The 14,989-nt window shown below is 35.6% G+C and overlaps 1 protein-coding gene across 1 annotated transcript in view; it reads right to left on the bottom strand.

Annotated features, from left to right (window-relative positions):
• The window catches only part of mapkapk2a (MAPK activated protein kinase 2a), a 42,328-nt gene extending 31,414 nt beyond the window's left edge, over positions 1-10,914 (bottom strand). The window contains exon 1 of the mRNA XM_073825635.1: positions 10,254-10,914. Within this exon, the coding sequence (XP_073681736.1) occupies positions 10,254-10,493 (240 nt within the window). The 5' untranslated portion in view covers positions 10,494-10,914. The remainder of the gene's footprint in view (positions 1-10,253) is intronic.
• Between the last annotated feature and the right edge of the window lie 4,075 nt (positions 10,915-14,989).

Here is a 14,989-nt window from a genome sequence, read left to right as displayed (position 1 = left end):
GCTCATAATTTATCACATTTATTAAAGCAACAAAAGCATTTTTCTTTCCCCTTCCTTCCAACATCTCAAAAAAGGCTGCCTGTTTATAACTACAAATTATGAATGAGCAGGAAAATCTTTAACGGCACATATGGAGTTAACAGGCGAGCTTGAATAAGGATTGATCTTTTACTAATAGCCTCTCAGCATTCAAAGAATTCAATTACAATATTCCATAATGGACACAGGCATTTTGTTTGGAGACGAACGTCAATCCATTATTTGTGGTTTGTAGATGATATAAGGGAAACCAATTTTAAACACAGCCTTCAGTGAGGGTGAATCACATGACTTCCTTGTTTAAGAGGGTGTAAAGTACACTTTTTTCCTCTTTCTTTCAGAGAACTGTCATTGACATTGAATTTTTTTAGCATAGATTACGTATTGCGTTCCACAAGCATATTTAGCCATTTTGGTTTAATTTGTGTTCCTGAACACAAGTAATTTCTTTCTATATGTGTGTTTGTGTGTTAATGCATGTGTTTATATGTATTTGATATGCATATATACACACACACATTTGCCTTTGGCTTGATAATTCCAAAGTGTTTTAAAAGGCTTGTGTAAACAAGTTACCATGTCTCTTGACATGTACATTCCCCTTTTGTGACATGATGATGAAGGGCAAGCTGAAGCAGCCACAACTGCAGCTGAAGCGGTCTAAAACTGACCTGATTGTGGTGACAGTGCAGGAAACAAGTGACACACTAAAAATTGTAAACCACTGAAAGTTCTACACTTTAATAGTGACATTGTGGGAAATCATGAAAGTGAAATCAAAAAAGAAAAAAAAAAAACATTGAGTTTAAAGGGACAGTTCACCCAAAAATGATTTACTCACCCTCAACCCATTCTAGGTGTATATGACATTGAGTTTTAAAGTTATATAAAAAATATATATATATTATTCCTGGCTCTTCCCAGCTTTATAATGGCAGTGAATGGAGGTTAAGATTTGGAAGCAAAATAAAGTGCATCCATCCATCATAAAAGTGATCCACATGACTACTGAAGTAAATCAATGCATTTGTGTAGGAAAAGCTTTATAAACTAATCTCTAGCTTCCGATAACTGTGGTTCGAGTGTAGGGCTGCACAATAAATCACACGCGATTGTCATGCGCATCTCGTCAGTAAAGCCACTGTAAAAAGTTTTCACCAGATTCAACTTAAAAACCTAAATTCAGCAGCTGCCTTAAAATTTTAAGTTAAATCAGCTTAAAACTACAAGTCATTTTAACTTATTACACAAAAAATTTGTTGATTTAACTCGTGAGTTGAAATGACTTAAGTTGATTTAACTTAAAAATTTGAAGGCAGCTGCTAAACTTAAGTTAAGTTGAAACTGGTAATAACTTTTTACAGTGTAGTAAATCTCCATCACGGTCATTCGATTATGAATGAGATTTTGCCTAGCTTGTCAGTGATCTACGGCTCTGTGTATTAAAAGCCGCTCCATCTGAATGGACGTGATGGAGATTTACTACTAATCACAGAACTGGATTTACTGAGGAGATGTGCATGACAATCACATGCAATTTATCATGCAGACCTATTCGAGTGTTTACAAAAGAGTGGCATTTCAGTGGATGATGGTGCAGCTCGGTAAGCTTTGGTGAGAAATGAGGAACATAGAGGCGCAGAGGAGAGAAAAAAAAACTAAAAAACACTGGTCACAAATTAGAAGTACAAAATGAGGATTTGTAAAGAAAAATGTCAGAGGATTTTCATACAAGCCAAGAGGTGACTGGTTTTCCTTTGCTGTAAACAACACTTGGGTCTCACGAAACTAACATATTCTCACCGGAGCTTAGGAAGAGCCAGGATATTTTTTTATATAACCCTGACTGTATTCGTCTGAAAGAAGAAAGTCATATACATCTTGGATGGCGTAATTTACATTTTTTGGTTAATATCAATTTAATTCAAACAGCAAATGTTATATAATTGCCAGATATGATAACTTTAAGCTCACTAGCCTTTCTTTATAACTATTTAAAATAAACAGATCACTCCTTGATCGATTTTAGAAATAAGATTGGCCATGTCCATGCAACACAGAAGACTCTGTCCTACTGCTATAGGGGGCCTGGCCTAAACCAAAAACAGAACCAAGCAAGGATTTACATTAAAGGCCTCAACACTAGACCATGTTAGAAATAAACTTGAATCACAACAGTAGAATACAGTAAATCCTAATCCATTCTACAGATTAGGACTAGGTCTAGTTTCAAGGAATATATATACCAAATCAGGCTGATTTAGGGTTACCTCCTGTAAATGTTTTGCTTTGCTCTAAAAATACACCCAATCTGGGAAAATATAACGTAGGGCACACTGCCCCCGTTGTCTTCAACCACTGGTATTTAGTAGGGATGCACCGAATATTCGGCCACCGAAAATTTTCGAAAGACTTTTATCACCGAAACAACACGGCCGAAACAGTATGTTGACGCAAACAGAAACCGCAGCCTTCACGTGCATATCTGAAGCAACACGTCTGCAGTGTGGAAGTATTTCAGTATATCTGGGAAAGAACCAAGGATAGCGATTTGCAAAACTTGTAAAGCCGAAATTTCCAGAGGGGTGTGTCTGCAGTCGTGTGCGCAGCCAGTGATGAGAGCAGAGAACGAGACAGATGTAGCTTTCAGTGAGTGAAAAACCATGGCTTTACGTTGGTGTTACGTCGCAATATTTTAAAGATATGTCTTTTCTATATACTGTATTTTTATACATATGTTTTATACCATGGAGGCGAGCCAATGGATATCACACAAGCAATGTTAAAACTGCGCAATATGTTAAAGTGAAAGTAAAAACTGACTTTCAGCATCTGATGTGCATTCTTTCACAGACAATGAGAGACTATTATACTTCATATGCTGATATTAATTTAGTCCCTTAATATTTTTCTTGTGCCCCGAACATGGTGGGAAAAATAAAATAAAAACGTATTTTGTGTAAGGGTTGTTTTTTGAAAGACTTAAAGCTCTTAATTTTCATTGATGACTGCAGTGTTATTAGGGGTTAAGAAAGACTTAATTATGATGTCAGGTGGTCTTAAATGTGGGGACTGAAAGACAAGAATTGCGATGAAACTTCAAAAGGCTATCCATTGAATAAATATGAGCGCTGCACGTTTCAAAGTCATTTGCTGCACTGTTTTGTGTACCAGTCTGACAGCGCCTCCTGCTGGAAGAAAAAACACGTAGAGTTGTAAATGTGAACTCATGGATCCACTAGATAATGTGTTGTAAAAATTTAAACAATTTAAACAAAGGCAGTAAAATACATGTATATGTTATTTAAGTAATATAATACTTGATTGATAATAATTGTTTAAATTGATATAACTGATTTATTCTTTGAAACTTTAATATTAATTTATGCAATTGCAATGCCTTGATTTTAGTAAGATTAGTAGTCAAGTCAAGTCAAGTCACCTTTATTTATATAGCGCCTTTTACAATACAGATTGTGTCAAAGCAACTGCACAGTATTTAAACAGCACAATAGTGTGTAAGTAACGCATTATTGTAACAATCAATTTCCAGTTAAAGGCAGTTCATCAATGAATTCAGTGATATCATCGTCAGTTCAGTTCAAATAGTATACGATATCGCTGGAAAGTGTCCCCAACTAAGCAAGCCAGAGGCGACAGCGGCAAGGAACCAAAACTCCACAGGTGACAGAGATGGAGAAAAAAACCTTGGGAGAAACCAGGCTCAGTCATAGCCATAAATGCAATAGTACTAATAATTGGCATAATTCTTTCGGTGTTTCGGTTTTCGGCCTTGGTTTCCTCTTTTTCGGTTTTCGGTTTCGGCCAAGAATTTTCATTTTGGTGAATCCCTAGTATTCAGGGTCTTAATGAAAAGTCTATAACATGCTTTGGTTAAAATTTCTTAATGGTAGTGTAAAAAAACACCCTTTTTAGCTCATTAAAATCAGCTCTGCAAAAATCAATCTGCTCTGGTGGATGTTACTTCTTTTGCAAGTGAAGCTGGATCACGAGATCAGTTGATGTGATATTTGTAACGTTTCTGTGCTTAAAAACAGTGTTGCATTACACAACACCCCTGAAATCATTTCAAACTCATGAAGACCATTACCGAAAAGCATTTAAAGAGATAGTTCACCCAATAATGAATATTCTGTCATTAATTACTCACTCTCATGTCGTTTCTAAACCCTTAAGACCTTCGTTCATCTTCAGAACGCAAATTAAGATATTTATGAAATCTGAGAGTTCTCCGACCATTGATTTACAGCAAGGGATCTACCACAGTCAAGGCACAGAAACGTAGTAAGGACATTGGTAAAATGGTCCGTTACATCAGTGGTTCAATCATAATTTTATGATGCTACGGGAATACTTTTTGTGCACAAAGAAAACAAAAATAATGGCTTTATTCAACGATTTCTTTGCTCTCAGTAGAGTCTCCTGCCGTTACTGAGAGTACCACGATGCATGAGTGTGGTGCTGCTGACATAGAACATACCATGAGGGTCAGAAAGGTCTTTGATTATCAAAAATATTTTAATTTGTGTTCAAAAGATGAACAAAGGTCTTACAGGTTTGGAACGACATAAGAGGGTGAGAAATTAATGAAAATTTTCATTTTGGGTGAAATACTTTAACAAACAGCATGACACATCAACAAAAGTTACTTTCTGAGCTATTGATCAAGTGAGTGATTAAACACAGCAGTCAAAATGTTTTGTATTGCAATGCAGTGATATAATATCATAATTGATATTTTCATAAGTGAGGCAGTTAGGTAAGAGACAATCAGATGTACTATTACAGATCCCATAAACTGGAAAAAAAAAGCTACAAACAAGAATCTAAGAACTTCTATGGTGCCTGCAAGTTCAAACTACCAAAATGTAGTTTAAAATGCAGCTTTAAACGATCCCAGCTGAGAAAGATGGGTCTTCTTTATAATGTATATATTATATTATAAAAATAATAATAAATAAATAAATAAATAAAAATAAATAAAAAAAACTATGTATATACCTTTTAACCTCAGATGCTTGTCTTGTCTAGCTCTGCATGAACTCCGGCCACTCCGGCTCAATACAGTTAGGGTACGTCGAAAAAATCTCATTTCCTCCTCCAACTTTAAAATCGTCTTACATCGCTGCAAAAGCACTGATCCAGTGTTTACAAAGTGAACGTGCATAGAGGGTCAAACGCCCTTTACAAAATAAAAGGTTGAAACAGCAATGAAGGATGATTTTGAAGTTGGAAGAGAAAATAAAGAGTTTTTCGACATAACCTTAAAGGTTGTATCAGCGATTTCTAGCCTGAAACAAAAAGTGTCAAATTCAGCTGACCTTTCATTACGATCCGCTCGCTGCCTGCCCCATAAATTGTCTGTGAAAAAACCGCGTCTCTCTGGTCAGCCTAGGGTCCGAGATATGCCAAAAAAACAATCGGCGCTATCAACTATTCCACAGATAAACAAACAGTGTTCCAACCAATCAGCGTCAGGGGTTTGGTGTTGTGGACTTTCCTACTGGTGCAGGGATGTGAGGGAGGCGGAGCGAAAGTCCACAACACCAAACCCCTAGGCTGACCAGAGAGACGCGTTTTTTTCACAGACAATTTATGGGGCAGGCAGCGAGCGGATCGTGAAGAAAGGTCAGCTGAAATTGACACTATGTTTCAGGCTAGAAATCGCTGATACAACCTTTAACTGTCATGAACCAGAATACACACGCAGTTCACGCAGAACTAGACAAGACAAGCATTTGCGGTTATAAAGTATAGAAATTACATATATTTTTTTTTAAATAACCGATCATTTCACTAGATAAGACCCATCTTCCTCAGCTGGGATCGTTTAGAGCCCTTTGAAGCTGCATTTAAACTGTATTTTGGAAGTTCAAACTTGCGGGCACCATAGAAGTATACTATATGGAGAACATTCCTAAAATGTTTTTCTCAAAAAATATAATTTCTTTACAACTGAAGAAAGAAAGACATGAACATCTTGGATGACAAGGGGGTGAAAAAATTATCTGTACATTTTTGTCCTGGAAGTGAACTTCTCCTTTAATTGAACTGTGCATGACACGTCAACAAAAGTTATTCTTTCGGAGCTGTCAGTAAAGTTACTGATTAAAACACAGCAAGTCAAATTCTTTTCTATTGTAATGTAATTGTAATTTCCCATAAGTGAAACAGTTAGGTAAGAGATACTCAGATGTACTATTACAGATCCCATAAACAGAAAAAAATAAAGAGCTACGAACTAAAATCTATGAACAGACACCATGTGGCGTTTAATCCTCAACTTAATCACCAAAATATATCAGAGGATGCACCCTAGGCTCAAAAGGATCAAAGAGGAAGTAAATATGGTATAAAAAGGGTTTAAGGCTAAATCTGCAAAACAAAGCATTATTTTCTGAGAAAAACATCGGAAGTGCTGTCTTCTGTTCTACAGCAAAAAATCTTAACACTTCAGTCAGTCTACTTAGGATGTGTTGTTACTTGCACCCGAAATGTTAAACACACAGAATGGGTTATCATAAATCAGTCAAGAAGGCAAAAAAAGCATGTCCAGGTTATGAAGCTTTTGAGGGGCTTCTTTTTTGTGGTTTCTTGCAAATTTGTTCCCGACAGACCTTTGATAGAACTTTGCATTTAGGGCAGAAGGGCAGATGACTTTGATCGCAGACTTTAGAGATCCTTGACAAGCTTAAACCTGCATGTTCATGAATTAAACATCACAGTGAAGTTTAACAGAGATGAGTCCTCCTAATTATTCCTTGGCTTGAAAACAAGGCCGTTTTTTCTTTCTCATGCATCCAATTACAAAAAAATTGTAATACCGGTGGATCAAGCTGAACTTCCAGGTAAGACAAATCAGTTAATTTCTAGTTAAACTGAGTCATGAGCATGTGGTCAAAAAAACAAGCCAATTTCCCTAACATGTACACAAGAAAATGCAGTGTCATTAACAAAATTACACTCACATGTGAGGTGGACAGCTCCTCGGGTCAAATTAATTTTATCAACAGGCAGGTCAGATGACTCATTTTTCCGCAAACATACAGATCAAAGGCACCCTGACCCACCAACATTAAATCACATCAATGGGTAATGTCTGTGTCCCTAACACAGATCATTAATGGCCTCTCCAAACCTCAGTCAGTCATAATCTATCTCATGCACTTCATAGTCCCTCAATCTTTTCCTGCCTCCCACAAACATGCAATGCTCCTCAGCAGCTAAAAACAGCCAGGCCGTGTGGCAGTGATGAATGCGGGGCTGAGCCAGATCAGTCACCGGAGAACACAGAGATCCAGCACGATGACAGAAACCCAGCCAGGGTGCTGACATCATCAGCGGCTCTGGAAGATCAACAGGGCTTTCCTTCAACAGATAACCATCCTATCCCACCAAGCTGAAGTAAACAGCAAATGAAATCCTTCAATAAGAAGATCTGGTTCTCTGTCTTTCTATGAAATCACAGCCAGATTTTGGAGAGGCATCAAAATAACTTTCAACTATACTGTAACAATGAATGTCTCTACGAAGACCTCCACAAACAAATGTTACGAGGGGGTGAATGAACACCTCCACATTTCTACTCTGCTGCTAAAGCAGCACAGACAGTGGGTGGGAAGTTGCCAACCACAGAAGTGGATTGTTTTGACCTTTGAGAGACACATTTTGCCCCAAGTCTTGTTGACTGCCATGTCTAAGTACTTGTGTGCTAATAAAATACTAAATTCAAGTACTTTGATCGTAGATGAGGTCAACACAGTTTTACTGACAACAATTCACAACTACTACCAACACTGAAACCAAGTGATACTAGAATATTTCAATATGATGGGTGGTTATGGGCAGAAAAAGTAGGCCATAATTCACCTAGAAATACAAGTGCAATCTGTACAAACCAAGAGGCAGAAATGAACTAAGACCAGAAATTACTTACTTAACCAAACAAAGTTAAGTAAATTGTGCTACCAAAAATGCCCCGTAGTGAATTTCTGAATTTCGATTGTTTGGTATGGAAAATCTGATATTTTATTAGATTCTATTTTGTTTATGAAGTTAGGGTTAAAACCAGTCAAAAGGTTTCTTCTGTATCACCAAGCCTGCATTTACTTGATCCAAAGTACAGAAAAAAACAGTACAATGTTGAAATATTTTTACTATTTAAAATAACTGCTTGTATATTTTAAAATGTGATTTATTCCTGTGATTTCAAAGCTGAATTTTTAGCATCATTACGCCAGTCACATGATCCGTCAGAAATCATTCAAATATTCTGATTTGCTCCTCAAAAAACATTTATAATATTAATAATTATTATGTTGAAAACAGCAGAGCAGAATTTTTTCCAGGTTTCTTTGATTTATAGAAAGTTCACCAAAGAACAGCATTTATCTGAAACAGAAATCTTTTGTAACATTACAAATGTATTTATTATCACATTTGATCAATTTAAAGCATCCTTGCTAAATTAAAAAAAATAATAAATTCTTAATTTTCCCCCCCCGAAAAATACTAACTTCAAGCTTTTGATTGGTATAGTGTGTGTCACAAAAACTTTTTTTTTCAGATAAATGCTGAACTTGGATCTTTCTATTATATATTGATAATAATAATAATAATTGTTTCTTGAACAGCAAATCAGCATATTAGAATGATTTCTGAAGAATAATGTGACACTGAAAAAACTGGAGTAATGACGCTGAAAATGTAGCTTTGATCACAGGAATAAATGACATTTTAACATATATTCAAATAGAAAGCCATTATTTTAAACAGTTAAAATATTTCACAATATTACAGCTTTTGCTGTATTTTGGATCAAATAAATGCAATTAAATGCAATAAACTCTCAGTAACTCCAAAATTTAAAATTACCTAAACTTTTTAATTTGACGTTGATTTTATAATTAACAGCCACGATTGTTCAGAAACAACTTATTGTATTTAATTAAATTAAAGACAGTAATGACACAACATTCTGCGTTTACATGATTTTTTTTTTTTAAAAAGGCAAAAAACTGCCTTGATAATAAATTTCAAGGGCATAGATTAATCCTCAATAAATAATATTAAACATTTTAAAAGAGAGAGAATTTCAGAATTTTTATATATTACTGAAAGTATGCCTTTATTTTATAGGACAGTATGGTGGAGAAAAGTAGTAATGCGAGGAAAAAGGAGAAAATTACCGAGAAAGGACCTTGAGTCAGACTCAAATTCAGGTTGCACGGAGGATTACTCCATCATACGTCAGAAAACTGACCACAAAGCTATGGCTCCGAACTGATTTTAAAGAGATCCTTCTTACAAAAAATGAAAATTCTGTCATCGTTTATGCACTCTCCACTGTTACCAACATTCTTCAAAATATATTTAGTGTTCAGCAGCTGAAAGAAAATCAGACAGGTTTGGAACCACGTGAGGGTGAGTAAATGACGACAGTTTTCATTTTTGAGCAAACTATGCCTTTCAACACGTGTCCGAACTTACAGAGCCTAAATGATGTCTGATGATTTCAGGATATTTTAAGTATGTAAGCAATTTGATACTACCAGGTGTGACTTTTTAGTGGAAACTTCCAATTTAATCACCCAAACACAGGCCAATGCTGGCATCAAAAAGCCAAATATCACATGGCAACTTCAACGTGCTACACTACTGAGTGAACTGTCACACCCATTCCATAATCACCTGACCAAAACAAGATTCACCTTCCTGTTTTGCGTAACAGCTAGTGAATTTGCGTCAGTCTAAATGAAACAAACACTCCTCCTGATGGAGGTGGAATGTCTTATGTCATTCTCTGCCCTCTCCTCCAAGCCATTCTGCCCAATACAGTCGTCAATATCAAAGGCCAGCTGGAACAGGAACCTGCCACCTGGTTCTTAATAAAACAGATGGCTGTCCAATTTCCATTGTGCTCCTAAAATGAATGATTAACTCACTCCTAAATCACTGTGTACCTTGGAAGAACACCTGCAGAAGGCTTACCTAATTAATATTAAATCTCCTAAACATACACCACAAAGAAAAAACACTCCAATTTAAGAACAAAACACTGATTTTAAGCTTTATGAATACGAGAGACGGTTACTATGTGTGCTATTACTACTAAATATAATCATCATAATATGTCCCCGTTACATTTATGCTCATTAGGTACAAAAGATGATTTATACATGTCTTAATCGTACCTTTAAAGCATACTTATCCGCACTCCTCTTGTGAAAGATCTCCAGAACCCTGCCATTGATGCCCAGACCCAGGACCTGACTAGTGACCTTGTAGTCGTCGGTTATGGCATTTTTCTTGATTTGAAGTGAGCCTTTTCCCAGCATGAATTGGGCTGGATTCTGTTGTTGTTGTTGCTGCTGCTGTTGTTGCTGCTGCTGCTGGTTTGGAAACTTCGGCGGACTGTTGGCGTTAGTCAACATCTCCCACCTCTTTTCTTCCCTAACTTAAGCAACTAGCTACTTCTCCCGAACTTCAGTCCTTCTTTGGCAACACCCAAGGCGAAGATTTGCCTCAGAGAACTCGACTCCAGGCACATAAACTACGTTAAAAAGCGGTAAAACTGTGACACAAACCCTCGGATGCGCCGTTATTTCGGTTTCGTGGTGACTAGCTAAGCTAGCTAATATCCATGTCGAGGGTCAACCCACCAATTCAGGGCTCGGAGGATTAAAAAGGCGACTTACATGAAATCACTTCAAGGTTAAACGGCTTCGAAGTGTCTCGGGCTATTCGAAAGAACCGCCGAACGAATTAAAAACACTAATGTTGAATTAAAAAGTCGAGAATGGCATGCGCTCTAACACAACTCCTCTGTGAGACTCGCACTGGCCCTTCGCGACTTTCGGCCAGCGTCTACTGCTCTGACGTCATCGCGGGGTTCGGAATGCTTGCGTTCTTAAAGGAGCCGCCATCTAATAAAAAACATGAACGGTAATTAAAATAGATATTTTATATCTATATCGAATTATGTATATATGTGAAAGGATGAATAGTAAATATAAAAATATTTACTTCCGTCTGACCAAATTAATACTTTCCTGCAAACCAGGGAGAGTAGTTTACACCAGCAAGGCACAGACAAACAGCTTAGGTTGTTTAAAGCGAGAAAAATAAACTCATTCAAACATTGTCGTAATTTTCTCTACTAGTAGGCTTTGTAAGATTGTATTTTTGTTTAGTGGTAATTTATTTTTAATCTCGACAAATATCAACAGATGTCGCTGTTGTGTAAAAATAAGGAAAACAGTTTAGTGAGGTAAATTGTATAATCGCATGAGGGCGCAGTCTGCATGCGTTTCAAAGAATTTACAATCTATTGTGAAAACAAGCCTTTTTTTAAAAGTCAGTTATTAAAATGTAAATTCTTTTTCGACAATACACACCCAATAATAATAATATTAATAATAGCAATACAAATCTCTTCAATACATAAGGAAGACATGCCCCACACCACCAGTCAAAAGATTTTTTGGTTTTTGAGAAATCTCTTTTGCTCACTAAGCCTGAATTTATTTGATCCAAAGTACAGCAAAAACAGCAAAACTCTGAAATATTTGTACTAGTTAAAATAACTATTTAAAAATATTTAAAAATGTAATTTATTCCTTTGATTTCAAAGTTGAGTTTTTTGCATCATTCCTCCAGTCACACGAACCTTCAGAAAAGCTTTTAGTATTATTATTATTATTATTATTATTATTATAAATTATTATTATTATTTAGAATAATAAATAATTTCTTTGATGAATAGAAAGTACAGAAGGACAGCGTTTATCAGAAGAGAAATCTTTTGTAACATTTTAAATGTCTTTATCATCACTTTCGATCCATTTAAAGCATGCTTGCTAAATAAAAGTATTAATTCATATGATTTCTTTAAAAAATAAATAAATAAACAAAAAAACTTACTTAAAAACATACTGACTTCAAGCTTTTAAATGGTATAATGTATAATATTGCAAAAGCTTTTTATTTTAGAAAAAAAAAATGCTGATCTTTGGATATTTCTAATTATTAAAGAATCCTGAAAAAATGTACTCTGGTTTAAATATTGATAATATTATTAATAATAATTAAAAAAAAAAAGTTTCCTAAACAGCAAATCGACATTAAAATAATTTCTGAAGCATCATGTGATGCTGAAGAATGGAGTAATGATGCTGAAAATGTACCTTTGAATAAATTATATTTTAAAATATATTTAAATAGAAAGTAGTTATTTTAAATAGTAAAAATATTTCACAATATTACTGCTTTTGCTGTATTTTGGATCAAATAAATACAGGTTTGGTGAGCAGAAGAGACTTCTTTACAAAACATTAAAAAAATCTTACTGTTAAAAAACGTTTGACTGGTAGTGTAATTTTAATAATCTAATAATAATAATAGCAACACACACCTTTTCGATTCATAAGGCAGACTTCCCCTATATGTAAACCATTTCTGCACTTCCTGTTCATTCATAATAAGAAAAGACGCAAGAGGGCGCTTTAGATCAGATCTAATTCACCCTTTGACTACAACAGATTTGAAAACATTTCAACACTCTTGTTTTTGTATTATGAAATAGCCAAAGCCACAGAACAGATTTATAGATTTTATTTTGCAAAATGACCTGAATCATTCACAAAAAGCTTTAATAGTCAGCTGGTGTTATTGAGAAATGACCGAAAATCCTCCTTATGTCACTCCTGGCTGTGTTTGTGTGTTGTGTGCTCATTTAGAAACCAAAACAACTCTGACATATCAGTCACTACAAATTGTAGCATTTGTCATGTGAATGATTACTGGCATCATGTTTTATTGAAATGTTGATATTTTATGACCTAAATGATACCTAGTTCAGGAAGGTTTAGTCCTTACTGACACTCATAAAATTACATGTCTAACCCATTGAGTTGGATCAAAAGTCAAACTGCAATGCAGAGATCATATTTAGCTGATATATGGTGACAAATGATCCACAAGTGACATTTGGTGATAAGCAAGCAGATATATTGTAAAACATGCTTTTAGTTTTGGGTGGGGGTGTGGGTGTTATTTTGGCAAATATTTAATCAAGCTTCACATGGTTCACTAAGCATACAGCTCTCATTTTCACATGCTCACGCCTTAACACTTTTAAGGGGCCCTATGGCTGTTATCAGTGTGTCAGCAATATTTCACACTCGCAGCCCCTTTTTCTGATAGAGGTGGTGACCTTACAAGAGTGCGGCACCAAGCAGACAGCTAGCAGATAACTTTTCAAGGAATGGAGAGAGAGAAAATCCCTCTGATCAAACCGTTATGTTGACTATTAATCAGGCCTTATAAGTGTTTTTTTGGTAATGCTGGATGGAAAATGTTGGTAAATGACAAATGCATTTTATTTTATTATTTCATTGTGTGTTGTAGCTAGTGTCTTAATCCACCAAAGCCACATGTTTTATTTATTTTTCTTTTAGTCTTGCCTGTTATTCTCATTTCACAGCATTTTAAACTCTATAATTAAAAACAATATATAGTTGAGGTTTAGCAAAATAAGTGGGATCATACAAAATGCATGTTATTTTTTATTTAGTACTGACCTGAATAACATATTTTACATATAGTCTACAAGAGAAAATAATAGTTGAATTTATAAAAATGACCCTGTTCAATAGTTTACATACGCTTGATTCTTAATATTGTGTTGTTACCTGAATGATCTACAGCTGTTACAGAAGCAACTATTACAGAAGGTCTAAAAGCTTTATGAATTTTTTAAACACAATGCGTTACGAGCTGGGGGTAAAAACTTTTGGAATTTGAAGATCAGGGTAAATTGAACTTATTTTGTCATCTGGGAAACATGCAAGTGTCTTCTGTAGCTTCTAAAGGGCAGTGCTAGATGAAAACAATATGATATTTAGGCAAAATACGAAAAATTTACACATCTTCAGTCTGTTCAAAAGTTTACACCCCCGGTTCATAAAGCATTGTGTTTCCTTCTGAAGCATCAGTGAGCGTTTGAACCTTCTGTAATAGTTACAAATGAGTCCCTCAGTTGTCCTCAGTGTGAAAAGATGGATCTTAAAATCATACAGTCATTGTTGGAAAGGGTTTAAATACACAAAAACAAAGTATTAAAAATCAAGAGTATGTAAACTTTTGAACAGGGTCATTTTTATAAATTCAGCCATTATTTTCTCTTATGGAGTATATGTAAGCGTCTTTTATGTGAAATTTCCTATTCAGGTCAGTACTAAATAAAATATAACATACATTTTGGATAATCCCTCTTATTTTGGTAAAATAATTAACATTTTGCAGAATCTGCAAGGTGTATGTAAACTTTTGACTTCAACTGTGTATATCATTTATTAATTTAGCAGATGCTTTTATCTAGAGCAACAGAAACAGATTTGTATGCTCATGTCTGGCCTTTTCACATGTTCAGGGAAGTCTGCAGTCTACATAGAGCATACGAGCCAAGTCACATTTACGGAGTCTATTTACGGCAACCTGCTTCCAGTCGCGCTTGCTTCCCAAAAGCTAAAAACAACCAAGCCCAGTGGAGAAATTTAAATTAGGAGAAGGATTTGATTTCACACGTAGTCTGTTGAAAACGTACTTGGCTTGGTTGTGTGGACAGATGTGTGTGTGAACCCACTGCACCCAACCAATTCAACCAGTGTTTACCATATGTCATCCACCTCCTGTTAATGGCAGTAAGCATGATATGACTGGTGAACACACACACACTGATAAAACTGCCATTTTTCTAGCTTTGTTTGTGCATGGAAACAAGAAATCGCCTTTGGAAGTGTCATATGCTTACATAAGCTACCAATCAGAGCCCAGGTATAGTTAGCACGTCTTCCCCCTCCCGCCAGGCCAGAAGACAGCTCGACATGTTCCAATTTATCCAGAGACAGTGGAATTTAGGTGCTGTAGC

The sequence above is a fragment of the Garra rufa genome, chromosome 20 (genome assembly GCF_049309525.1).
Source record: "Garra rufa chromosome 20, GarRuf1.0, whole genome shotgun sequence".
Classification (NCBI taxonomy): domain Eukaryota; kingdom Metazoa; phylum Chordata; class Actinopteri; order Cypriniformes; family Cyprinidae; genus Garra; species Garra rufa.
Note: the sequence above shows the minus strand (reverse complement) of the source record. Positions and strands in the feature narration are given on the sequence as shown.